The sequence below is a fragment of the Vanacampus margaritifer genome, chromosome 4, assembly GCF_051991255.1.
Source record: "Vanacampus margaritifer isolate UIUO_Vmar chromosome 4, RoL_Vmar_1.0, whole genome shotgun sequence".
NCBI lineage: Eukaryota > Metazoa > Chordata > Actinopteri > Syngnathiformes > Syngnathidae > Vanacampus > Vanacampus margaritifer.
In genome coordinates, this window is record NC_135435.1 from 1675770 (window position 1) to 1703725 (window position 27956).

General features: G+C 40.9%; 2 protein-coding genes across 11 annotated transcripts in view; one reads left to right on the top strand and one right to left on the bottom strand.

Annotated features, from left to right (window-relative positions):
* Window positions 1-1856: 1856 nt before the first annotated feature.
* spg21 (SPG21 abhydrolase domain containing, maspardin) overlaps window positions 1857-27956 on the bottom strand; it is a 48982-nt gene continuing 22882 nt past the window's right edge. For 9 of the 10 annotated variants that reach the window (XM_077562816.1, XM_077562822.1, XM_077562825.1 and 6 more), the window contains 7 exons: window positions 15253-15414; window positions 14906-14986; window positions 10453-10598; window positions 6555-6663; window positions 6383-6490; window positions 6146-6286; window positions 1857-2043 (listed from right to left, as the gene is read on the bottom strand). In XM_077562816.1, coding sequence (XP_077418942.1) covers window positions 1924-2043; window positions 6146-6286; window positions 6383-6490; window positions 6555-6663; window positions 10453-10598; window positions 14906-14986; window positions 15253-15414 — 867 coding nt within the window. In that variant the 3' untranslated portion in view covers window positions 1857-1923. Of the gene's footprint in view, window positions 2044-6145; window positions 6287-6382; window positions 6491-6554; window positions 6664-10452; window positions 10599-13442; window positions 13819-14905; window positions 14987-15252; window positions 15415-27956 lie in introns of those variants that run through there. The other variant, XM_077562817.1, reaches the window with a different exon arrangement.
* On the top strand, window positions 22584-27288 carry LOC144049998 (uncharacterized). Its single transcript, XM_077562827.1, has 4 exons — window positions 22584-24573; window positions 25472-25623; window positions 26273-26348; window positions 26741-27288. The coding sequence occupies exons 1-4, from the start codon at window positions 24486-24488 to the stop codon at window positions 26812-26814; spliced, it is 390 nt and encodes a 129-aa protein (XP_077418953.1). The 5' UTR covers window positions 22584-24485; the 3' UTR covers window positions 26815-27288.

Sequence of the window (27956 nt, forward strand, 5' to 3'; positions counted from 1 at the left end):
CAGCGTACTGATGTCACCCATTTGCGCTGGATTTCATTCATGTTACATTTCCGGGTTAGGGTGGAAGCAAGCGAAATTTGACCGCCGACAAGCCAAACGAGTGAAGCTTCGTGGTTCCTAACATGCTTTGGTTGAGCATGGTGCCCCACATCTAGTGCGTGGACTTCTTGGTGCTGAGGCCAAGCGGCGCCATGTGTGGGGAGCACCGCGTCGTCTCCCGCCTCTGCCCGGTGCGGACAAAGCAGATGTCCGTCTTCACCCACCGATTGATGTTGCAAGGTGCGTGGCTTTACCATCGTTACAATATATTATAGAGTTTTAGAACAATACTTACCACATACTTATACCATATTTATAATTTCATGGGTAATGATAAAATCGCAAAATCTAGTGGCCAACATGTAGCACTAGTAAGCATTACGTACCGCATCGGATACATACATTAAAATGAGTTTGATCCTGAGTCCCTATTCAGTTCATTGTCGTTCACAACCTCTTCCAACTGTCAATTTTTGCGAGATTTTACTCCCAAATTGGGTTCAAATTAAGTGCGCTATGTGGGGCGGGCACTTTCTTGAAAAACTGCACAAGGAACCAAAATAACGTTAATATAATTATTTATCTTCTGAGTAATAAGCGGTTAATAAAATTGATGGGTGGATGTTTGTGTATTACTGCTCAACTTTGTTCATTATGCGGTTCATTATAAAGAACTTTGCTTCTCACTTTGTTATTTGTAATATTAATAAATTGTTGGTATTGTTTATACTTTATTAATGCGATACACCTTGATTTTTTTTACTCCATCCTCTGGCTCATGTGTTTTAAATTTATGTTTTATTATTGGTCAGATTTTATTTAATAAAAGTAACTGTTAAAGTTAAAGTGAATGTTCCTTTTTAACCCTGGAGAACCCAAGAACCCTTTTCTTCTTTGGAAAATTATGAATTATACATTAAATGACTGCTATAAATTCACTGAACAACAAAATATATGTTTTTTTCAATTGTAACCCTTGTTTTTTGAACTAGCTCAGAGTTGCTAATTTATCAAAATATATATATAAAACATACTCCTAGGCATTCTGCAACATGATATGAAATAGATTAACAAAAAAAAACCACAATTTTACCATCTGATGGTTTGCTGAGAAGATGGTTTTGTTAGGATTGATTTCCAGCTCAGCAAAACAGCATATTGCCAGCCATCTTGTCACCACCACTCTGGCTCATGTAAGTGCAATATTCATCCACTAGATGGCCCCATGCAGGGGTCAGAAGTGGCACTCTAGATTTTGAAGTTAAATTTGTAAAAAAAGAAAAAAAAAGGTCTTTATTTGAGTAGCAGAATTTATAGGGGCCAAATTTGACCCAGTGGGTTCTCCAGGGTTAAAATGTAAAGTGCATTACAAATTAAATGTATTATTATTATTATTATTAAACTATTATTTTATTGTTAAATTAATTAACATTTATTACCACAAACAACAGAACAAAAGTACAGAAAATTGGTACTGTTCAGTACCGGCATCAATACCCTGATACTGACAATTGGAACTGAACCGGTTCAAATGCGAAAGGTACCCATCCCTACTTGAACGCAGCGCATGCTGTATTTTCAACATTCATCCATGCTCCAGTAAATGTAGCAAAGATGTTCGCATTTTCGCAAACAGTTTTTCTTGACGCCATAAAATTTTGAACATTTAAATTCACCATCACTTCTTTCATCGCATTGTAAAGTTAATACGTTTTTGTGGTCAAGATGAAGTCAACAACCAAGAGTATAGTTTCCTCTAATTAACCTTTGCAGATTACCATGAATTGGATGACTGACAATGTACACAGACAAAAATGAACAGTATTTAATTTCATTTTTAATGAAAAAGTTCAGTGATATTTTTGCAAATCTACAAAATGCTTGTCATTGCTCATTGTCAGATTCTTGGCATGTTTTCAGGTGGCACTCCTGGACCTCCAGCTTCTTAGCACTCACCATAGCAATGGCAGCATACCGTGTTCCATGGAACTGACGCAAATGAATCTAGAGATCAAGGAATACAGTAACACACAAAAGTGAGTACACCCCTCACATATTTGCAAATAAAGAGTGTTTCCATGGACAACACTGAAGAAATTATATTTTTGACACAATGAAAAGTCAGTGTACATCTTATATAACAGTAAATTAATTTAAAATTGTAAATTTATTGTTCCCTCAAAATAACCAAAGGTGGCAAATCCAGGTCCAGAAAGTAGAAACCCTGCCACAATTTGGCTTAAGCCCCAAGTGCTAACTAGCTAGCTCTATTGGTGCTTGTTTACTTGATAGGGAGCTAGATAGCTAGCTAGTGTTGACATTTAACATTTTCAATTTATATTTTTACTGTTTTTGAATTTAGTTATAGGTATATAGATGTGATATATCCATGTGTAGTTAAATGAATAACAATGTGATAATGATTTTGTGAACTACATTTGAACCTCTTACTCCTCACCATCTCTTGAGATAAGAATGTGTATGTTTTAAAAGTTGTCAAAGTCTCTTGTCATTAGTCATGTGGTCGTAAAAACTGAAGGTCCAAGTCAAAGCCTGTCTACATCATTTCTCCGAAGCTGGTGGGGAGCTGAGATGAACATGTCAGTATCTTGTGCCTGCTTATTTTCAACACTATCTCTCTGTCAAATGTAAGAGGCGGAGAGAACCTGTTCTACTAGTATAAAGACACTGCGAGTTTCCATATTTTACAGACTGGGGACTTATCATGAATTTTCAAATGTAAGCTTTTTTCCTGTGTCTTAAGAGCTCTTAATAAATCCTTGCAAGGAAAACTTCTTCACGAGATCTCAATTCTGATTTATTTGAACACGCAAAAGATTACACTTAATAAAGTAATCAAATAAAGCCTTCACTAGCTAGCATCAGGGGCTAAAGCCAAACTGCGGTAGGGTTTTTACTTTTTGGACCTGGATTTGCCACCTCTGAAAATATCTAAAATTACAGCCATCAATAGCTTAAGTCATGGGAAGATAAGTTGGTAAAGCCTTAAATGAAAATGTCCTAATTGAGCACAGTCAGTCCTTTTCCCTCCCCAGTGTCATGTGACTCGTTTTGCAATGTTGTGGGTGCAAATAGGGAGCAGGTGTGTTAAAGGGACAGCAATGTAAAAAAATCAACTTTTTGGAGCTTATAACCACGTTAAAATGCTAATTCCTCACTAAAAACATCACCAAAGTGGTGTTTTCCTCCATTCGCCCCTGTATGAGAAATTCTAGGTCTTTCTGTTCTCTAAGCACCAACCCCTCCCAACCTGAGAAAACCAGCTGTTGGCACTGTTTGACGTCATTGGGTGCGGCCCCACCTCCGCACGGCCTCAGCGGACTAAACACACGCTCACTTTCTCTGAGACCTCCCTCTATGGGATATCGACAAAAGTAGCCTTTATCAATAAACATTCTGTCCAAATGAATTCAAAGCAATCAATTATCCTTCACATTTGCAATACCAAATTGCAATGACAATTGGACGTCTTAAAATCCCAGAAAGGGTTCTGGCTGACACTTGTGTAAACTATGTAACTAAGCTCGCCCGGTAAGCAGCAGGCTCTGGTTTGAGACCCACGCACGGTCGTCTCCTCCCCCTCCCCCCTTCTTTTCTTTCTTTCTTCCCTCTTCTCCCCTCCTCCTCCACTCCAATTTCTTGCGGCAAGGAGCCGTTTTGATTCAAATGATTATTGAAGAATTGAACATCCATCCAATTTACACATGTAAAGAAGACACGGTTGTACTGCAACGGCTGGCCAGTCTTGCAGCAATCCACACGGGGAGAGGCAGCGTTTTACTGAACCGGGCGTTTTACTTCCACATTAGAAAAACAGCCAGCAAAATACCTAATATTTCATAAAAAATTACACCACCATGGTGTGAAAGGTAAGATTTAGTCATTATATGCCTATAGTTAACTGTGAAAGGGCTTACAATTCTGTGGTGTAATCCCTTTAAATTTGGCATTACAACTCTCACACTTTCTCACATTTGTCACTAAAAATCCAACTTGGCACCTCACGGCAAAGAACTCTCTGAAGATCTGAAAAAAAGAACTGTTGCTCCACATATAGATGGCCAAAGGCTAGTGGTTCTCAACCTTTTTGGAGTTATGATTATATTATATGAATTTTATTTATTTATTTATTTTTTAAATCAAAGACATATATAGGGTTTACTGGTGAACAAAATGTACAGGAAGAATCGTCTTTTCATCTGATGCTGAAATCTTATCTGCATTTAATTATTTCAGTGAAATTATAATGGATTTCCCCATGTTTATAATACTGAAAGCTGAAAATATGGCTTAATATGACATTTAATTAACTGGATGTGAGCTAACTTAACTTGTTGAAAATCATGGCATATGGCGTATTTATATTGAAAATTGTCGTCTGATGCTGAAAGCTAACCTTGAAGTTGATATTATGCATTTAATCATATCGGTGAACTTATAATACATTTCCTCATATGGTAGTCAGTTGGCAAGCATGTATATCATTTAGCCTAATGGCCATGGATACAATTGCAATGAACAGTCGGATGTGGGATTCAAATCCACGACCTCCTGGTTACTAGACAATGCTCTTTACCAACTGTAATGATGATAATTTGTATGTATGGAAGTGGGTGTGGAAAGGTTGACTTAGAAAAAGTTGAATGTCTGTCCCATTGAAAATGAATGGGGAAACGTTAATTTAATTTAATTTTTTAAATTTTGTTTATGCACACACAGACAAAAATACATTATTAAAACACCTGTAACATTGAAATATTTTTTTGTGCAGGAGAGATAAGGAAATTAGAGCTGTGCAATACTTCGATATTAAGTAAATAGTGGTGCCAATATCGCTGATACCGATACCAAGTACTTTTAGGTTAATAAAATATGGTATTTTAAATAATTTGTCCTGTTAAATAACTTTTTCTTGTTTCAAATTAGACTTTCTTGCTACGCCCAATTCACTGACAATTGCACACTGACAAAGATAATAAGTCCTCTGATACAAAAACAAATGCCAGATTAGATTTTTAATGATTTCTTTTTTCCAAAGATACGTTGTTCTTTTGAAAAAAAAAAATTTGCTGAGGTAAGGTCATTTGAAATTCAGCGGTGATACTCAATTTTCATTTGAAAGTAGAAAAAAAATTGCAATTCTCAGCATTTCATTGATCCAATCAAGTTGATGTTTGAAATTTTGGCTTTCCACGCTATGAATTACCCTGACACCAAAGGTTTCAAAATGCCATTTTTTTCTGGCTAATTTGAGGTGGAATGACCCAAAGACAAGTGTGTCCTGCTTACAGTCAAGCATAGTAGTGGGAGTGTCATGGTCTGGGGCTACATGAGTGTTGCTGGTATTGGGAAGCTATAGTTCATTGATGGAACCATAAATGCCAACGTGCTGTGACATACTCGAGGAGAGCATGATGCCTTCCCTCCAGAAACTGGACCCAAGAGCAGTATTCCAACATGCTAATGACACTCCTCCAAGATGACCGCTGACTTGCTCAAGAGGCTGAGGGAATGCATTCATGAGGTGATGGACTGGCCGAGCCTAAGGTGTTGAATATCCGCCAACCTGATGTCTGCATGGAGATGTTGAAGAGGATTCCAGTGGCAAACTGTGACACTCTGGTGTACTCTATTATGCCCAGTTTCAAGCAGTGCTGGAAAATAATGTTGGCCACGCAAAATTTTGACACACTGGCATGTTTGCTTAGAGGTGTACTCACTTTTTTTGCCAAGGGATAGCTATTAATGGCTGTATTTTGAGTTACTTCGAGGGAACAATAAATTTACACTGTTATATAAGTTGTACAATGATTCTGTAAGTTTCATTTCTTCAGTGTTGTCTCATGAAAAGATATAATTAACTACCTGCAGAGCCAGCCAATTTCGAGCATTTTAACTCATATTTCAAGGCAAACTGAATATTGTGTGCTATGACTACATAAACATAATGGGTACCACATGAAAGACCGCGTTCCATTCTTTCATAATGGGGGTCTTGTCATGTTAAAATGACACCCACATCGAAGTCTGGTTTCCAAATAACAAGCAATCACAACACATTTACAAACAACTCATGCTGCCATACCTGTATGTAGAGGTTTACATCAGCACTTCGGCAAAGGTAAGGGAAGTTTCCACCAGTTTTCAGATGAGCTCGTTTGGCATTTGGAAACAATTTATACATCTCTTCCTTGGCTTCTAAAGACAGTGCACTCTGATCAAAAACCTAAGTAGAGTATTTAAAAAAAAACACACACAATGGCTAATTAGAGCTACTGTATGAATTAATGTATCACATTCATACTCATGCATTTCCACTTACATCTATTATAGTCACAGCAACATCCTTTATTTTGTGTGGCTCCACATAAGAATTCTGGCAGTTCAGTGTTAGCCTGGACGCTATCTCTCTTTGGTTTAGGCTCTCCAGCTACAGCACATTAAATACACATTACTTATTTTCACTGAGGAACAGATGACACACATTGCCTTACCCTATCAACCATGAAGTCAATTGCACCAGCCATTTCTGCGTCGACAGGTCCTTTAGCAAAATTCCCGAGAACAATCTTCTTCAACATGAAAGCTGGCATCAACCAAAAACTAAGCAAAGATAATCAAATTAGTTTGTTTTAAAGGCATACTCACACCAGGCTATTCCATCCGTGCCAGCCGAGATTCCCCTTCCCTGTCCAATATTAACGCTGCTATATAAAAAGTGAGGCTTTTGCCATTGTGATGCACGGCCACTTAATTATATGTTGCATTGTTGGTTTTTTCCTCTATTGCGCAAGGTGGCTATCAGGTGGGATTGCTGTGCAGTGATTCTGTTGTACTGCTGCTGTTGTCTTGTGCTGCAGTGTATGCTGCCCCTAGCCCTAACACACACTCTATATACACTCTATAGTAGTGAGTGGTGCAACGGATCAGCATTGATCCGTGGATGGTTCGGAACACGCTCACGGTTTGGATAAAAACAAAAACAAAGTGCGCATACACAGTCGATACCATTCTGACATGTTAAGGAAGCTGAAACATACTCAACGTAACACGCTTAACCTAACTTCAAAATAAAGTTTACCAAATAGAGTAAATACACTGACGGCAAAGCAAGTAGCCTTAGTACACTTTTACTTTGAAGTTCGCCCACGTTGTAGCGTGATGGCTACTTTGACTTCCCTTTTTAGACGTTTCTTTGATTGGCATTGCAGTTGTGACCAACATCAACACAACGCTATCCCAAACTTTGTTTAATCGCTAATTTAGGATCCTAAGAAACCGCTAATTACGCTGTCATTGTACGATACGGCAGAAGTCTCCGACGTAAGTGGCTAGCGGCTAGCTGTTAACATGACCAACGAGTGCATCATGTGTCCTCCTCAAGTGTGAGTTGCTTGCTATTATTGTATTTTTCTCTCTCCTCCAAACTGGCCTTTATTTAAGCCCGCACAAGCTTTATAATAACACTGAGGCTGAAGGCTTGAAAGGGGTTTGAAAATGCTGGCTGTGGGAAGAAACGGAGCAAAGCAAGCGGCTGCCGGCTGGTAAGTAAGTTTGACAGCTGGTATGGTTAACTTTATTTATTTTTCAATATTCTGGACCAAGGCTACTTTGTAATTCACTCTCCACGTTTAAAGGGAGAGAATGGGCCTTAAATTGCACGTTATGGTCTTTTCATTATTTAAAAGAAAAATATAAATAGAACTTTGTTTTCATTTATTTTTTTAAAAACACTTTTGACCATTAAAAAAGAAAAACATTCAACTCAAAATCTCAAACTTAGCTGTTTAGATTATAGGAACAAAACTTTAAGCCATTAATACCTTGTTATTTTACACATGAACCATGTAAAAAGAAGGTTGTTTCTGCCTCATATTGCACTTGAAAGTTCTTCCTAAATCCTAAATACTGGACTAGATAATTTGAATAGATTATTTTTTAATTAATGGAAAAAAGCACTTTAAAAAATAAATTAATGCAAAGTACTATTTCTCTTATTTTTTTTTCTGATCTGAAAAACGATCCGATCAGTGACTCAAATCCGTGATCTGATCCAAACCGTGACTTTTGTGATCCGTTGCACCACTAATCTAGTCATTCAGCTAAGAGAAAATAGCTCAAATTTTAAGTCAACTTTTTTCCCACTGTTTATTGTTAGCTTCAGCATTTACCACATTTGAGATGTTTGCAAATACCCAGTGGCTGCTGATGTCACTTTTCAATAGCTAGTACATACGATACGATACGATACGATATACTTTTATTTTCCCGTGGGGAACTTTTTCCTGGACTCCGTCCAGCTGCAGTTTACAGTAAGGAAAAACAACAGAATAGAAAGATAAAATCAAAATTAAATAAGAAGTGCAGCAGTAGTTTACAGTGAGAAAAACAACGGAATAGAGAGAGATAATTAAAATAAATAATACACACACACTCATATATATATATATTGCACCACTTAGTTAATGTCGGTTATTAAGTAATTTGATGGATGTCGGCAGGAATGAGTTCTTGTAGCGGTTCAGCCTGGTTCTGGGGGCCCTGAATCTCCTGCCGGAAGGCAGTAGCTGGAACTCATGATGCAGAATGTGAGTCGGGTCAGTAACAATTTTCTGTGCCAGTCTGGTGACGGACTGCTCATAAAGCATCTGCAGGGAAGGATGATTCCCGACCCCCATGATCTTCATGGCAGTCCGCACCAGACCGGCAATCTGTGACCTTGACTGCACAGTCAGGTTGCCGTACCTGGCCGCAATGCCGTATCTGATGATACTTTCCAATGCAGCCCGGTAGAACAACAGCATGATCCTCTGCTCCACTCCATAGACCCTCAGTCTGCGTAAGAAATAGAGACGCTGTTGGAGTTTGGAGCAGAGACTTGCAACGTGTACCCTCCAGCTGAGTGTGTTGTCAATGTGGACCCCCAGATACCTGTATGAACCCACCTGGCTGATGTGATTGCCTTTAATGACGACTGGCCTGTGGTCACCAACAGTTTTTGGATCAAATATCACCTCCTCTGTCTTCCCCACATTGAGCACAAGATGATTCCGGTCACACCACTGGACAAATTTCTCTATTTCTGAGAAATAGTCCAGTGGGCTACCACCGGCCTGCAGCAAGCTGACGATAGCTGTGTCATCAGAGAACTTAATGATAAAGTTCTCAGGGTGTGATGTCACACAATCATTTGTGTACAATGTGAAGAGGACCGGGGAGCTGACGCAGCCCTGTGGGGCGCCTGTGCTTATCAATCTGGGTTCCGAGAGGGAGCTGTTGACCCTGACTTGCTGTGTGCGCTGTGTCAGGAAGGAGTGATACCACCTCGAGATGTACGGGTTCACATTCATCTCCTTCAGTTTACCCAAAAGCAGGTGCGGCTGCATTGTGTTGAACGCTGAGCTTAAGTCAACGAACAACACACGTGCATAAGCTTTCGGGCCGTCTAGGTGTGTGCTGACCAGATGTGTGATGCTGTTGATAGCATCGTCAGTGCCGCGACACCGCTTGTAGGCAAACTGAAGGGAGTCTAAGTGTGCATCCACCTCCCCCCTGAGCCGAGTCACCATCAGCCTCTCGAAACACTTCATAATAATGGAAGTTAGAGCCACAGGCCTGAAGTCATTATTGACCACAGGACATTGTTTTTTAGGAACCGGGGTGATTACTGATTTTTTCCAGAGACTGGGAATGGAGTGTGAGTCCACAGATCTCTGGAAGATGGGCTGCCATGCCGCTGTGAGCTCCTCTGCACAGGATTTTAGCAGAAGGGCAGATATCCCATCTGGTCCTGAGGCCTTCTTTGTGCAGACAGACCTAAAAGCATATTGGACATCATGGGGATGAATGACGACCAGCCTTGAGTCCAGCTCATTCACTGAAATGGACCTCAGGACCTCCCCACATTCAGAGGAGAAGTCCATACTATCAAGGATGGCGCTACACCGGGGCTAGAGGGTACTGTAGCTGTCAAATATCTGTGTAGCACTAGTTAAGCCCCTCCAACATTTTATTTGATATTCAAAAATATAATTACAAATTCTCAGCCCCTTATTTATGTATTGGTCTTTTTTTTTATTTTTTTTTTAAATAAGTCAAAACATAACGAATAAGGGGTAGGACTAGATAGAAGTTTTTCTCTCTCTTCTTTTAAATCTTTTATTTTTCTACTACTTTTTATATGTTTGTATGTTCAATAAGCAAATCAAACAATGGTGCCAGCCATGGCTCGCCTCTTCAAACCATCCCTGAGCATAGGAAGTGTACTGATCTTGAGCACACACTAGCCATACTTTAAATGTCACCTGATCTCAAACATTGCACGGATTGCCGAGTGTGAGTATGCCCTTAATCACGTTACGGTATCAAACAGCACAGATATTGAGGGAAAACCTGTTCACTGTCCATGTCTGGTTAAAGATGGAGGTATCACTGAATGAATTACACAGTATCAAAGAGTGCACCCTGGGGGACTTGCATGTGAATTCCGCAAACTTCTGGGCCAGGAAGCCACCCAAGGAAGCACCGAACAGATGAACCTTGAACACATCAGATAGGATTATCATTAGAAAGCCTTAAAAACAGGTGCACACAAGGAAGAAGAAAAAAATATTACATTAACACAGTGATCTGTCCCCAGTAGGCAGATATTTACTTTTACTCAGACCTCATGGTTATAAAATGTTATTATTTCTAACTATACACATTTGATTCTATAAGTGTGCAGTCTCCCTATTTAACTTATTTGCTCCCCAAAACGTATAAATATAATCAATTTTAAATCTTTTAAGTGTCCCAAAGACATATCTATACGCTTTTTAAAATGTTTTTTTTTTTAATGCTAGAGCATACAGAAGGCTTTGATGCAGCCTCTCAACTGCAAAGAATGGTTGAAGAAATGGCTGTTATTCCACAAATGGCCAGCAGATGACAGCATAGCAAAAGAGATCAACCAGGGCAATGTTGAAAAAAAGCTCACTTACAATAATAAATAGATTTGTGAATAATGATGAAACTTAGCGTTATTCTAATGTTAATTGCTGCAAAACAGAAACAGATGAAAATATACTTTTTTTCCTGATAAAAGAAGAGCGGAGATCTTTCTTTTGGTAGGTTTCATGTTTTTATAGCAATAGAACAAAATATTCTGTGGGCCTTGCAAAATCAGTCAAGATCCAGTATAACAGCCAAGAGTGAAGGGGATTGTTTCAGTGAAAATGGCTGGGAGTGAATGAGTTAAGATACATTGTGTGTTAAAAATTACTTAAATGTCAAATTGTTCCATGTGATACCAGGGGGTAGCAGCTAAGCAAAGAGTGAATCCCGCAACAGGGACCGAAAAGCGTACAAACCAATTTTTTAAATATTTCATCCCAAAAAAGAAGTAGAAAATTTAGAGGGAACAGCCCATTAATCCATTTACAATATAAATTGCAAACTGAACCCATTAAGATCCGTGGCAGCGTTAGGTGGTAGCCAGGTGTGATCAGGAGTTGGGCCGGGCCAGGCCAGCAGGCCTAAGTTATAATGCCAGGGGCGAGTTTTTGTATCAGTCCAGCCCTGCACTGGTTTGACTGCCTTATGCCATGTCAGACAGATTTTATTGCTATTATTAATTAAGAATGTATGTACTGTAAATTCTTGCCTAACGTTATTGGTCTTTAACAGTAAGCAAAATACTTGTTTTTCATCAGCCAGTTTCATTATTTCAGGAACACATTATGCCTTCATCAAAATTTAAATGAAGCATTTGAATCTAGATGAATATGTATAAGTAAAGTAAAGTACCACTGATTGTCACACCCACCTAAGTGGGGTGAAATTTGTTCTCTGCATTTGACCCATCCCCTGAGGGAGCGGTGAGCAGCAGCAGGAGACGCACTCGGGAATCATTTTGGTGCTCTAACACCCCAATTCCAACCCTTAATGCTGGGTATCAAGCAGGGAGGCAAATGTTTTTTATAGTCTTTGGTATGACCCGGCCGGGGACTGAACCCACGACCTCCCAGCCTCAGGGCAGACACTCTACCACTCGGCCACTGAGCTTGTATTTACTCCAGAATTGGAGTTAGATTAATCTAGACACACAAAAAAAGAGAACAAATTATGTCCATCACTAATTATATTCAAGGCAATGTTATATATTTTATGTTTCAATTGAGTAAAAAAAAAAAAAAAAAAAAGACTGCCTAAGAATTCAATGTTCAAATTAAAGAAACAAAATGTAATGCTTTTTATTCAATAATAGGTTGTCTTAGATTCTACTTTTGGAGAATATTTAACACATGAGTGAGGTGGTACATATAACAAAAACGTTTTGGGGTAGACAAGCCAAAAATGGTTGGGAACCACTGTCCTAAGATGACCAAACATCCAGATCTACCTGGGCACATTCCACTATTTAGACTTAAAAATAGTATAAATTTAAAAACATTTTATCACACCAATCAGCATTTTTTATTTTATTTTTTTTAAATGGAACTTCACACAGAGCCTATGGTACCGTGATTCGGTTGTTTCAGTGCGTTAAAAGCAATACATATATACATTCAGTGTGGATGACCATGATTTTGCCAGCACTTGCCAGCAGTGTTTGCCCAACCGATGGTCTATCTCTGGAACTTTTCTTGAACAAAATTTGACTAATTTTTAGGGATGTCCCGATCACACTTTTTTTTCACCTCTTTGAAGATCGGCCGATTCCAAGTCTCGATCCGATACCTTGGTATACAGTATATATACACATGCTTGAAACAAGCACAAACAACATACAAATTGTGTTATTTTGGGTCAGTTTGGGGCTGGGTGAACTCTGGATGATCTAAAAAATAATTGCTAACAAAAGGCTGCGTTTGAAGGGCAAGCAAGCCAGGCTAGACTCCCGGTACGGACAGGATTGGTGACCCCGCCATGGACGTCCAACTCCCCAGATTCATGCTAGGCTATGCTAGGCGCCGCAGTCCCTTTGTAGAGGAACCAACGCTAATGCAGAGTGCCGGCGGGCGACGCGGCTGGATCCGCAGGGAGGAAACGAAGCACGTTAACAGCCGGATTCGCGGGGAGGACCCAAAGCATGTCCAGAGTCGCCAGCGCCTGATTGCGGCGGGGCTGCCCGTCAGTGAAGTGCAGCGAGGAGGCATGCAACGCATCTATATCCTTTCCGCTAGGGGTGCAGCAATTAACCGGTTTTACGATTAACTGCGGTTTTTAAACATCAGGATTAAATAACCACAGCCGTTCAACAAAAGCAGTTATTTCCGCTCACTTGCGCAAAATGAGCTATGCGGCATAGTTCATAGCTCTTCTGTTTCCACACAGCCCATTTAGCGGCACACAACAACACAGGGCTTAGCTTTGAATGCCACCTGGGGAGAGTTGCATACCCGACGGCTGTGAGTAGAGTTCCGAGGCCTGGACCAGGTTGAGTGAATGTGGGGAAAGGGAAGGCCGAAACGAGGCGGCGGGAACAACTGGCACACCGATGGCCATGCTGCCGCTCTGTCGCCACCGGCCGACCGCCGCCGCTCCGTCGCCACCGGCCGACCGCCGCCGCTCCGTCGCCACCGGCCGACCGCCGCAGCTCCGTCGCCACCGGCCGACCGCCGCAGCTCCGTCGCCACCGGCCGACCGCCGCAGCTCCGTCGCCACCGACCGACCGCCGCAGCTCCGTCGCCACCGACCGACCGCCTCCCTTATCCCGGGGCTCCGGTCCTTAGCTGGGCGGGGAGCTCCCGCGAGCCCTCCATCCACGGCCGCCCGCTAGAGAGGCCATAGGACGAGACTTTTGAAGCCGTGAGGCTGCCATCTTGGGAGTCCCAAGAAACGTATCTTGGCATATGCATTACGGCTGCAAAATGCCAACATGTGTAGCGGTAAACTGCATAAATTGTCAGTTTAAAGGCTGTGGACGAACATTTCCCCTGTAAGTATGGTTGAAATGGAAATAAATGGAAAGATGAAAGAAAAAGATGAGATTTTTTTCAGATGAAAAAAAAAAGAGGCTACAAACCGTCTATTTGATATACATTGTGCCCAGGCCCTATTTCAAGAGCCTGTTTAATCTGCTGTATTTGCTTTAAAAGGCAGCAACTTGTTTTTATTGTTGTTACAAATAAAAACATTCAAAGAATGCTTATGTGAGGTTTTTTATGTCTACAAGAATAACCGTAAAAACTGTAAAACTGCGTTTTTTCTCAGACAATAATCGTACACCAAAATCTGAAACCGTTGTTCCCCTAATTTCCGCCACACAGAATGCTCAGTTTGCACACAGTGCAAGTCACACCACCTCCGCTTCCCACATTAAAGAGGCTAATAACTTATTATCATTTACTTCCAAAGCTCGCTCAACGGCATTTAGCCAATAGTGTCACTGTAGCAAAGTGACGCCATGCCGCACGTTTAGCTGAGTGGAAAAATGAGGTCTCACTCTGTGCCACTGGATAACTCCAGATATAATAAAAAATTATGAATACAACCTCATATTTATCTTATTTATCTGATCAGGAGGCAACGGCCGATTCCAGTCAAGTCGGCAAACACGTGATCAAGCCCAGTTTCCGATCATGTGATCAGATCGGGACATCCATACTAATTTTATGACTCACATGACATTTTTGGAATAAGACAATTTATAACAATTTACCTGGTTGTTTAATTAAAACATTGAATTACATTAAATTATTTGCATAAAACCAGTAAAAAGTAGATTTTCCATAATATGCTTATTTTAACAAACAGAAAATTACTACCTTCTCAAACATTTAACTAAATGTTCTTGATAATACACACATTGTTGAGAGGTGAAATACTTAACAGGCAACAAAGAAAAGAAAAAAAAGCATACTTTATCTAACTGCAGGTGATCGAGAAGCTTCCTAAATCCATCACAGAACTCCATAAGATCCCAGTACACTGGATACTGCAGCTGTGAGAAACAATACGGTTAGTATCGTCAGAAATAACCAAACAGAACAGAGGCAATCTGAAACGGCAATCAAAGGCACAATGCTACAATTATTATTTATATGACTGAGAAAAAAAAACATCCATCATTCCAGGAATCATTCTACTTAAGTAGAGTACTGGTTGTGTACCCACTGATGAGTTAAAGGGAAAAAACTGACCTCGGAATATAGAGAGTGAGGACTGTGCTTTAACAGGTCTATTCCGCACACATTTCTGTAAACTCACAGCTATAACTCTGTAGCCCCAGCCTGTCAAGGCCAACATCTGTTGGAAGAAAACTTCTGCGGTTCCACTGACAGGTGGAAGAAACATGATTGGACACCTGATGCTCTTCGGGCCTGCATCGTACAAGGACCACACTTTGCTGTCATCATCATCAACAATAATCTATAAAAGGAAAAATAGGAAACAGAATGAAAATGATGAAAACATCAAAGATGCTTCTTTTCAGTGGTTCTTAACTGTTGTCAACCTGAGAAGTGATTTTTAAAAGGTCTCATTCACTTTTCCACATACTAAAATAGTTCTCATATGTGTAAAAGAGATAGATGTCTGTGACACGCATTCGTCAAAATTTACTTTGGATCTAATATTTTTGCTGTCCTTAAAACAGCAAAAAACGCTCTGTTCAAAACAGCCTGTTTTAGGGGTGTGTCACTTTTATGCAAATAGCTGCACCAGGCCACACCTAGACCATACCCTTCTCTCTTTCGAAGGGGCTCTTATTTCGGTTCCGCTAGCCATGTGCTAAAGTGAATGGAAACGTCTCGGCCATGGCGAACATATGCAGTGTGGTAAAACCGTACCAATTTGAGCCAGACTGACATGTCTTTTACACATTTGAGAACTATTTTAATATGTGGAAAAGTGGCATAACGTTTTACTGTAAGAAAAAGGAGCATAGCATTACTACAGAGACTATGTTGTAATGTTAGTTTGCGATTGTTTAAGTAGTGTTTTTTTTGCCATAACCGGCAACTCTCCTGCGAGCGTTTTTTTGCCACAAATCTCTCTGAATTGCCATGAATACTTGTAGACATTTTCAAGCGATTATCAATAACACAAATGTGCATTTTGTGCACGTTTAGGCCACTGCGCGGTCGCAACATCAAGACTCAAGGACACATCTGTTGAGGAAGGACGCATCTGTACTCATTCCTGCACTCGGTCGTGACTTCTAACTATTTTGTTGACTTTGGGATTTTTAACTACATTGTTGCAATATGCCTGGCGGAAAAAGAGCTGACAAGACTGAGGAGATAAAGTCTTCTCTTGCAAAACTCAAAGAAATGGTCACCAAAATACTTGAAATGGAAAAAAGCATCAAGCCACTTCTGCAGGAAATTCAGCAGTTGAAGAAAGAAACACAAGAAAAAGATCAACGCATTGTCGCCTTGGAACAAAAAGTGGATGATTTGGAATCTTCGTATTAACGATGTGATAGTTACAGGTATCCAGATTAAACCGCGTCGCGGCCTTCCTTTCGTGAGCTGCGGCCGGCACAAGTGCAGTTGATTCTGACCAAGTTTCAACAAACGAGAGGTGGTGACAAGTAACAACTCGACTCAGAGATTTGGGATTAATTGTGGATCCAGCGCACATTCAGATGTGCTTTTCGCGTCCAACTGGGGGGACATGACCAACGACAGTTCTGATTAGGTTTGTTGACAGGAAAAAAAAGATTGCTCTTTTGAGAGATTGCTACAAGCTTAAAGGTAAACATGTCGACATCAATGAAAATCTTACAAAACAAAATGCTGACATTGCCAAAAGGGTGCGACAATTGAGAAAGAATGGACTTATCGAGAACACATGGACAAAAGACTGTCGGATCTTCATTCAAACAAAAGAAAACTCATATTCTCAGAAGAAAATACGGATCCTGAAAAGAGTGGAAGAATTGGCGGAGTTTGAGAGACAATAACTGCAATCAGTAACTTGCATCATTAAATTGTGAATTATGTCTTACCCAAATTAAATTATTGTAACATATTACTAATTAACCCAAAACTGGAGCTATTATGATTTGAATAATGCAAGTATAGCATATGATTACTGGTTACCAAGGTTAACTCTTTATACACCTGCATTGATAACATGTATTCATGTTCCTGTAACAATGTAAACATTGTCTGGTTCTATTTGTGTTTGGACATTTGATGTAACAGGCTGTCGTGATAAGGATGTATTGTGGCTGCAATGCAAATATTTACAATGGGTTGGTAAACATGGTTCCGGGAGGGAGTCGGCGGGGCCTCCTCAGCTAGTGGGTGGACTTGGTGGGCGCTAAGGAGTGTCAAGATCTAAGCATCATCTGGATGCTGGCAACAGTAGTGGGCCGGTGGCTGAGCTGACCAGAATCGAGTAAAAGCAATGGGCAGAATGCAAGCCGATCTACTCTTCTGGAAGCCACAACGTGTGACCGATCTACTCTTCTGGAAGCCACAACGTGTGAAAAATGATCCAAGGTCAGCGAAGACGTTACTGGTGAACGAGCATGCGCTCGTCTGGTTGGGTGGCCCTGTTGGTGGCGTCCGGGAACTGATTTACCAATTCCAAATGATTGGTGCTAGCTGCATCTTATACACGGACATTACTCAAGATGAACTGAGCAAGGAGTGTGCAGACTTAAGTCTGGGATTGATAACAATATGAATCAATGACCTTCATAATCAATGTATATAACTGATGCGTATAGTAAGAATTGATGGGGACGGGTCACTAATAAGCCATGGCTTCTACCCGTCCGCCCTTCTTTCGGATGTCAATGTTGCAAATTATATGATGTGATGCATGTAACCTGTAATAATGTGTCTGAAAGGAAAAAAATAATAAAACAAAAACATGCACACCATCTCGTCAAGAACACTTCACATCACAACGTCACATCAACTACAGTAATTTCTGGACTATAAGCCGCTACTTTTTTCACTTGCAATCGACCCTGCAGCTACAAAGGTGCGGCTTATCAATCAGATCACAATGGAACGCACTACAAAGGAAGCACAAGAGCATTAGGCAGAGCAAAACAAACCAAGTGAGCCCAAATACAGTAGGAGAGACAGAACAAGAGAGAGACAATTTGCGCCCTCATTATGGAAAAGAAAGTAGCAGGAACCTGGTGCAGTAACATTAAAACACCTGCGGCTTATAGTTGAGTGCGGCTTATATGTCTAACAAACTCGAGTATTCCCCAGATTTAGCTAGCACAGCTTATAGTCAGGTGCGCCTTATAGTCCAGAAATTACTGTAGGTGGCGAGTTGCCAGTAACGGCACGACATAACCACCACGGATTGTATCTTGGCAAAACAATGTGAGACCGTTTCAGTATTATCCAACCACTGTCTGCTTTATTATATCTGATCTCTTGTAATCAAATAACCTCCACACGACAAATGTTGCTCCCACTATAGGCACTAAAAATACACAGGTAATATGGTAGAAGGTATGATATTGCAAATCTCTAATGGGGTACAGCACGAATGCTATTTTTAGACTGCAAGGCCACATGACTTCAGCAGCTTGAACCAGAAAAGGGTCAAAATACAAGCGCGCTAGCAGAAGAGCCATGCTAGTATTGATTGGTTTGTTCTCGTTTATCTCCGAAAAACAAAAATACAGAGTATACACTGCTGTTATGGAACTTGCAGAAACCACTCCAAAAACCACGACCGTCCACATATGAAGGATGTATTTTTTATTAGTTTCCCGAAGCCCAAAATTCAGAGGGATAAATGTGAACGGGGATCAAACTGTGCGGACGTCCAAAAGACCAGTTTAACACCAGCGAAATGAAGCCTTTGAACTTCATATGTCGTTGGCAGACTCTTATTTCGACTTTATCTTCTGTGAACAGTGATGATGTCTATTTACTACATCAATCAACAGCTTTGAAGCCACATTTCTTTGAAGTCGGACAAACTGATACTGTACTGTGCTGTGTCATTTACTGACCGCCAAAATAATTTACCAACCGCCAAAATACAATAAGGACTCTCTAACTGACTTCTTTACAAAATCATGCTGAAATATGATCATATCCTCTCTATGGGAGACTTTAATATTCATGTGTGCTGTCCTGAAAAACTATTGGCTAAGGACTTTTTAAGCCTTATTGACTCATTTAATCTAGTGTAATGTGTGTCTGGTCCCACACACAAATTCTTTATACCTGGTTCTTGTTTATGGTCTCCCGGGGTGAAACCTAAAAATAGTGGACAATGTGATATCTGATCATATGGCTGTTCGCTTTCATGTCTGTTTTCACCCTGCTGCTGCTGTGGACAATGTGATATCTGATCATATATGGCTGTTTACTTTGATGACGGTTTTCACCCTGCTGCTGCTGTTAAATCTGCCGCTCCTGAGTCAAGACGCAGCATTTTTAACCCCCCTCACTGCTCGTCAGTTCTATGATGTATTGTATCCCCACTTCAAACACAGAGAAAACTCAGCTTCTCAGCCACTCACGCCGCCTCAATATACTAGATTGAGCGGCTCCATTCAAAACCAAAGGTCAGACCTGAGCCCTGGATCAATGAAAAAACACGTGCAGCCAAACGGGAATGCCGCAAATCTGAACGCAGGGGGAAAAAAAAACAAGTTGCAAGTCTCTTATCAAATCTTGAAAGACTGTTGGCGCTGTTAGCAGAATACTGTAAAAGAAACAAAAAGGAACATCTGTCAAATATTATTCAGGCAAACTGTCATAATCCACATGTACTATTCAAAACTATTGACTCAGTACTAAAACCTCCTCAGCCTACCTGCACAAACTCTTACCCTGAAATGTGCAATAGCTTCCTTACATTGATAAGATTGCAAAGCTAGAGCTCTCACCACCACCAACTAGTGCTGGACGATATGATGATATTTATCGCAAAGACGATTGAAAAAAATTATCGTGTCATATTCTTCCGTGTCTATCATCATTTGTCGCTTACAGCAAAAAGCAAGAATAAAAATAAATAAGTGACAGAACACTTGTTTGACAGACGAAAGCATGAACTGCATGTTTGTTTCACACAGCTGTCACCAGGTGGCAGCCTGAATAAGTGGACAAGCAGTGAATGATACGTAATCGTCATCATACATTACAAGCTTAAGGTGCCGAAGTAAAACCTAACATCCATCCATTATCTGAACCGCTTGTAATCGATGAAAATTAATAGAATATGAGGTGGGTAAATGGAAATAACGAATACTACTACTTTGAAAAACTTAACTAAAATAACAAACCCGTAATTATTAAACGTGTTTGATTTTTTAAAGCCCACTTCAAAACATGCTGGGTACTCCTTTCGGCCCATTGAAATAGTGACAGCTGTGTGAAGCAGCTTGCAGGTCTAAATGTGCCGTTTTAGCATCATTAAAACACAGATTTTTATGTTTTCTGAAAATTGAAGGGGGGAGAAAGCCCCCAAAAGCTTCGCTAGATGCTTATATTACCTACAAGCTAAGTACTAAGTCGAGGCGAGATTGGTTCTACCACATACGTCGCAGCATAGCAACAAGCTTCTTTAGCTTTGGCTGGCTAATACTGCACATAAACACGTTGCGCTTTCGCTCATAAGTTAGTAATGACAGCCTCAAGAAGCACTTCTTCAGTTACAAGTATTGAAGTTCTCGCGAAGAGATTATGAGGCGTGATTAACGAGGAATAGACGTAGTAGCCTTGCTATGCTAACCACTTTGCTAACCGGCTAAAGTTCTAGTGAAACTGACATTAATTTAAGTGCATGGGTGATTGATTACACTTTTTACAAATTTCTCGCTGGTACCGCGTTAAAGCGGAGCGTGTTAAACTTTTAATAGCATAACAGCTGGCCTTTTAATGAGTCTCTGGGGAGAAAAAGTAAAGTAATGCTACACACTTAGCTAAACAGGAAGTGATGTGATGTGATTGTTATGGCGTTCCATATACGTCAACCGGGAGGAAGATTGCTTGATAAGCGATTCAAAAAATGGAAGTGAATGACTAAATATTTATTTTTACACCGCAGTCCTGAGTTTTGATATTGACTTGAAATCTGCACAATAAATGTTTTCAAAACGACATTTACAATAGATCTCATAATTTTTTATTTTCAAACAATTTCTGTCTGAATCATTTTTTTTAATCCCCCATTGAGATTCATAAATACATTTGTAAAAAATATGCCAGTGGTTACTGTGCCTCTTTTGTGAACATTTGATAATTTTATATAGCAGCCCTACTGGATGCATTTCTCTTTTGATACAGATCTGTTTAATGTCACTTCAAAATAAAACCAGAAAATAAACATCATAAACGTCATAGTGTGTTGTATATTTTTTTAATAGAACAACTGAAAATGTATCGCCGTATATCGTTATCGTGATATAACATAGCCTATAAAGTGATATATTATTTTTTCCATATCGCCCAGCACTACCAACATCACCTCTAACCCCTCTGTTCAGGTCCCTTGCTAGGTGGTGTTAAATTCATTTGAAGCCATTTCCTTGAGCCCTTTAGAAGATGTAATTCGCCAGATTAAACCATCTGGCTCCCAATATGATTCTGTTCCCCCTCATTTCTTCAAAGAGGTTCTCCAGAGTATTGGTAAATTGGGTTTGGCTTTTATCAACAGTAGCCTGTCTTCTGGCGTAGTCCCCAAACAATTTAAACGTGATGTGGTGCAACCAGTGCTGAAGAAACCCGGACTAGATCAATGTGTGCTAACAAATTTTAGGCCCATTTCTAAACTGCCTTTCATCAAAATTTTGGGGGAAAAAGTGGTACACATGGTCCGTGTACTTTTTGGCCATTCGTTTTTCCTTCTGAAGCAAGGAAACGGGAAACAGGGAACAAACCGATTTCCATTTTTTGTCTTGATGTCTATAGACAAATAACGGGAAACGTTTTTGTTTATAAAAAAATAAATAACGGGAAACGAGCCCTTATCTGATATTCTATTATGTGTTAAGTTATCACAAATCGGGAAATGAAATACGGCTGTAAATCATTTCCCGCGAGCTCATTTCTCCTTGACCCGGAAGCCGTTCATCTTTTGCTGCAACATCTACTGCTGCGCCAGCGGTGGCTTGCTGTCCCCTATTGTCTATTTCGAGACCTCTGTTGGCGCCCAATCTTCGGGACTTCGAAACACACTTCCACACAATATTCATTATTGTCGGTGAGTAGATGGAGTCATACATTGCGTTTCGTGGTGGGAAACGTTTCACTCTGCAAGAAGATGATATGACCGTGGAAAAGATCTGCAGGATTTTTCAGGTGGGTTAACATGTTTATTTACTAATGTTTGTGGGGAGTGGGGAGAACTTAAGCTAGTTTATTAGCTAGCATGGGGCTCATATTGTTTATTATGTTCTGTCTGACGCTTTCTTTTACCCAGATATGAATCAAACACCATTCCTTTCATTTTTTTTCAAATTTAGTTTCTCCTCAGATTTATTTCTGGTAAACAGAAATGACATTAGGAAAAAGGAGTTGTACTGTGCTATGACAACTCTAAATCACTAAATACATTTCAAATGAAATTTATGTTCCTTTCCATCCAATTATACAGGTCAGTGCTTGCAGTGTTTATGTTACAGATGACACAAACACTGCCATTTTCCCAGAGGCTTCTGGGAATTTTCCTACAATGAATCTCACCAACCGTGGGCATTATGAGGTGCATGGAGATCAGGGGCCAAGCATGACTCCTACGACCCCTGGGAACAGAGCACCTGTCCCCTTCTCATTATCATCGCCTTCAGTATCTTCTGTAAATTCTGGAAGACCATTGGTAGGAGCCCCAAGACCAATAGGTTTTTTCAGACCATTGCAAAGGAAACGGTTGCTACTTGATTATGCAATTGACGTTTGCAACTGAACTAGTCTAGCGACAGCGTACGACCGTATGCAGTATAAATGTATATGACAGTCTGCAACCATTGAATAGCAACAGAAGTGTTTGTTACCTAATTACTATTTGGAATTATTTTATTATGGATTTTCTAATATAAATTTTAATTTAAGGGACTACTTGGACCCTAGGACAAATCAAGTGTTGGTCTGTCTGTTTGTAGGTCAATTTATGTCGCAGAGGTTGTTCATTGAAAACTGACAACCCTAAGAACCGTGATGATACGCTTCTTGGAGGCAGAGGCAACTGTTGAGGACATCATTGCAAAATTGAGGGAGGCTTTGGAGAGTAGAGAGCCAACTTTCCCTTTGCAAAAAGCTGAATTTCCTTTTTGCATACTTTGCAGCAGGCTACACGTGGATTTGGTCCATATTTTATCCAAAGTTTGTATTTTTCATTTTCTCACCAATGTTCATTAGAACAAAAACCTCCCGGCATGATGGACCGATGCACCACTGTCCTTGTTGAATTGTGGTCAGGTGTAATTGACGTGACCTACTTCTGGGAGTGTGGGCGGGGTTACACCGGTGATCATTTAATAAATGGCTGCTTCAAAGAGTGAGTTGCATGCAGGCCGAACGCAAAAGATGCGTTCGTGTTTTTTTCCTCCGTCTACCGGCATTTCCAAGTCTTATGGCATGGCTGCGCCAACAGGTTTTGGGCCCAGTAGTAGGTACGGGAAATAATTTGGAAGCCGATGGAACCGTTTATGTTTTGACAGAGATAAAAAGAATTATGAACCATGGGAGACAAAGCTCCTGACACATTTGCGTCTGCTAGACCTCAAGACCACTATTTTGAATGACGCTCCTGACGCAGACTCGGATGATGCTGAAGAAGGCACCAGTAAAAATGTGGAGGCGTACGCAGTTCTAATTCAGTTGTTGGATGGTAAAGGAAGGCAGGTAAAGAAAAGCCGCACATAATTAGTTTGTACACAGAGCAGACATTCCTTCAAAAAGGCGTGAACGAAAGTGTCACGGACTATGTTATCTGTGTAGAGACTGCCATCACAGCATTGTGTAACGCAGGAGAGACATCGAGTGACCGCAATGGTTATAAAGGGCCTGCCTGACACATTTAAACCATTCTCTGTTTACGTTACACAGAGTGATGAAAAGTTAACTTTCGCCGAACAAAAATTGAGAAGCTATGAAAGCACGGAGAAATTTGGTGGGAGGACAGTGAGATGAAGGTCACGTCGACCAGAGCGCAGAGAACAAAGGTGCAGCCTCTGCAAGAACGCCACGCACAAGGACGCACAATGTCGGCGGAGGAAGCAGGATTTAGCAAAGCAAGCGGTGGACAAGGAGGACCACACGTTTGCATTCAAGGTGCACGATCCCGTGCGGTGAAGGGCCTCAGTGTCGACTCGGGAGCGACGAAGGACATCGTCACCGACATCGAGAATTTCGAGGACTTTGATCCAAGCTTCAAGCCCCCAGAGCCATGTTCTTGAGTTGGCTGAAGGAGTGTGGACCAGCGGGATTGCGCTGAAGAAAGGCACCGCCAAAGTGCACCTAAGGAACAGCGAAGGCCGCGATGTTGACGTGAACCTGAAGGAGATGCTCTACGTTCCGTCATTCTCCCAGGACGTCTTTTCGGTCACAGTCATCTTCATGGAGGGACGGAACCCACTCATCCACAAAAATGGTATGACTTTTGAAATAAACACAAAAGACAGACTATATTATTTGAGTACCATTCAAAATGATATAGATGAGTGCAATGTGTGTTATGTCCAAACATGGCATGAAATATTGGGTCACTGTAATTATGACGACGTGTTTAAGCTGGAAAGGTTCACAGAAGGCATGAAAATTAAAGGGAAAAGTCAGAAATGTAAACTGAAATGTGAAGTGTGCCTCAAAGCTAAATTTGCACAGAGTAGAAATACAGACCCAGATGAAAAAGCTAAAAGTATATTAGAACTGGTTCATGCAGACCTGGCTGGACCTATAGAATCAGCAGCAAAAGATGGATTCAGATTTCCTCTGACATTTATTTACAGATGATTATTCAGGAGCTATATTCACTTATTTTCTAAAAACTAAGAGTGACACAGTCAAAGCTACAGAAAGATTTATAGCAGATGTTGCCCTTACGGGAAAATTAGATGTATAAGATCAGATAATGGAACCGAATTTACATCTTCTGTGTTTCAGTCACTGCTCAGTCAAAACGCTATCAAACATGAAACCTCAGCTCCTTACTCACCCCATCAGAATGGGACTGCAGAAAAACCATGGATGACTCTGTTTGAATGGCACGATGTACGTTAATTGAGAGTGAACTACCAAAAGAGTTGTGGACATATGCAGTACAAGCTGCTGCTATAATCAGAAATCAATGCTTAAATAGACGTCTTCAACAAACCCCATATTTTGTGTTGACTGGGAAGAAACCTGACATGTCCAGAATGAGAGCATTTGGTACAGAATATTTTGCCTACAAATATGACAAGAAAAAGTTAGACACACATTGTGAGAAGGGAATATTTGTTGGCTACAATAAAAACAGTCCTGCATTTTAAATATTTTATCCAAACTAGGGATGTTCCGATCCGATACGTGGATCGGGTATCGGTCCAGATATTGGGGAAGAAAAATGGATCTGGTATCTGTCAAAATGGTCCCGATTCACACCCCGATCCACAGAGGCTTATCTCCTGGGCGCACGCACGTGCACGTCTCCAATGACGAGGTAAACAGGGGAATAGTGAGGTAAATATTTCTCTTTTGTTAAGTTGCGCAGCCAATGTCTGTCAAAATTGCATTGGGGGAACATCGGAAGCCATTTTGCAGGAAGGCGGCCCCGCGTCGCCAGCTAGCGGAAGCCGTCCGGCAGCGAGAAGCCGCCTCCTTTCCAGCGGCTCGCTGCCTCGCCACCATCAGGGACCTTTGCGAGAGAGAGTGGGGGCTGGTTGGTCTCACCGCCGGCCAAGCAGGGACCTCTGCGAGAGAGAGCAGGGGCTGGTTGGTCTCACCGCCGGCCAAACGGGGACCTCTGCGAGAGAGAGCGGGGGCTGGTTGGTCTCACTGCCGGCCAAGCGGGGACCTCTGTGAGAGAGAGCGGGGGCTGGTTGGTCTCACCGCCGGCCAAGCGGGGACCTCTGCAAGAGAGAGCGGGGGCTGGGTGGTCTTACCGCCGGCCACCTCCCGGCATGATGGACCGATGCAGCACTGTCCTTGTTGAATGGTGGCCGGGTGTTCTTAATTGATGTTACCTACTTCTGGGAGTGTGGGCGGGTTTATCATTCAATAAATGGCTCATTCAAAGAGTGAGTTGCATGCAGGCCGAACGCAAAAACTGATGTTGTGTTTTTTTTCCTCTGTCTACCGGCATTTCCAAGTCTTATGGCATGGCTGCGCCAACAGTCCTTTTGGTGGGGGCGACAATGTCACGCGATGCAAGACAAAAACTTAAAGGTGCGTGCAAAGCCAACAGATTCAAGTCGCTTTCATTTTAAGGATTTTTTTTTCTTTCTATTTTATAATTAGCCGATATTAAGTCAAGTATTTCAGGATTCTAATACTCGACTGAAAATGCTACAGAGTACTTGAGTATTCATTTTAAAATATATATTTGTATTATCCAACCATCCATCCATCCATTTTCTTAACCGCTTGTCCTCACAAGGGTCGCGGGGGGCGCTGGAGCCTATCCCAGCTGGCTTCGGGCAGTAGGCGGGGTACACCCTGAACTGGTTGCCAGCCAATCGCAGGGCACACAGAGACAAACAACCATTCATACCCACAATCACACCTATGGACAACTTGGAGATTTCAATTAACCTGACATGCATGTCTTTGGAATGTAGGAGGAAACCGGAGTACCCGGAGAAAACCCACGCAAGCAAGGGGAGAACATGCAAACTCCACCCAGGAAGGCTGAAGCCCGGACTCGATCTCACGTCCTCTGAACTGGGAGGCGGACGTGCTAATCAGTCAGCCACCGTGCCGCCCTATTCGTATTATTTGATACAAAATAAAAATTAAAAATACTTACGAGTACTTTTAAATTCACACCAAAAAATTACACATTTTCACTTTTCAACCTTTCAATTGTTTTTTTTTTCCTTCAATTAGTTTATTTTTTCAAATTGTAAATTTTCATTATACGGGAGACAAATAAGGAATTGTATTTCTTCCCGTTAAAGGTTCAAATATACTGTGTCTGGTGCACAAAATATTTAATACAGAGGTGATTGTTTGGTGATAATTTGTTGTGCTCTTTTTTTTATTTATTTTAATGAATAGAGTCAGCACCACCTATGGTATTCATGCTAGCAATGTTTTTATATCCAGCACAGTGGAGGGAAGAGAGGAATTTGTCCTGATTTACGAGTCCTAAGAACGACTAATAGTGTTTTATTTTTTGTTCATAATGTCATCACAGTTTAAAAATAAAGAAAAAATGAACATAGACATGTTTTCGTGTGAATCTTGATTAAGTAGTGAATAAATGTTGTTTGGAGATGTCATTTTGATGTGACTGATGATCATTTTTATCAGTTATTATTTGTTTTTAATTAATCTTTCAGAACAAACTATATCAGGGCCACACAAGTGGCAATGCAATTTAATGCTTTATAAAAAAGACATTAAATTCATATTTAGCTCATTTGAGTTAGCCTACCATGTTGGTGTGGACCTTAATTGGCAACCGTTTGAGTTCATCCACATGGCAGCTTCAGCTGTTTGAGCACAGTACTCTGAGCAGCAGTCTGGTGCCCAATCTTTTTTGCATAACGCAGCACTTTTACGTGGCGACATACTTTGATGGGTCATCGAAGCTGCGGTCGTCCCCATGTTTGGCGGCTCCGCCACAGAGCAAAGTCAAGCCGGCCACATAACGTTTGTTGATTCGCACCGCGGTAGATAATTCAAAATAAAAGCATAATAAGTAACACTTTATGGACATTGATAACTTGGGAGTCTTTTATCCTGAAATTAAACCGTGGAAGCAATCATAGTGGTTGCTAGTTTGAATTTGACTTTGAGAAGCTGCCCTGCTCGCAGATTGCTGAATAAACA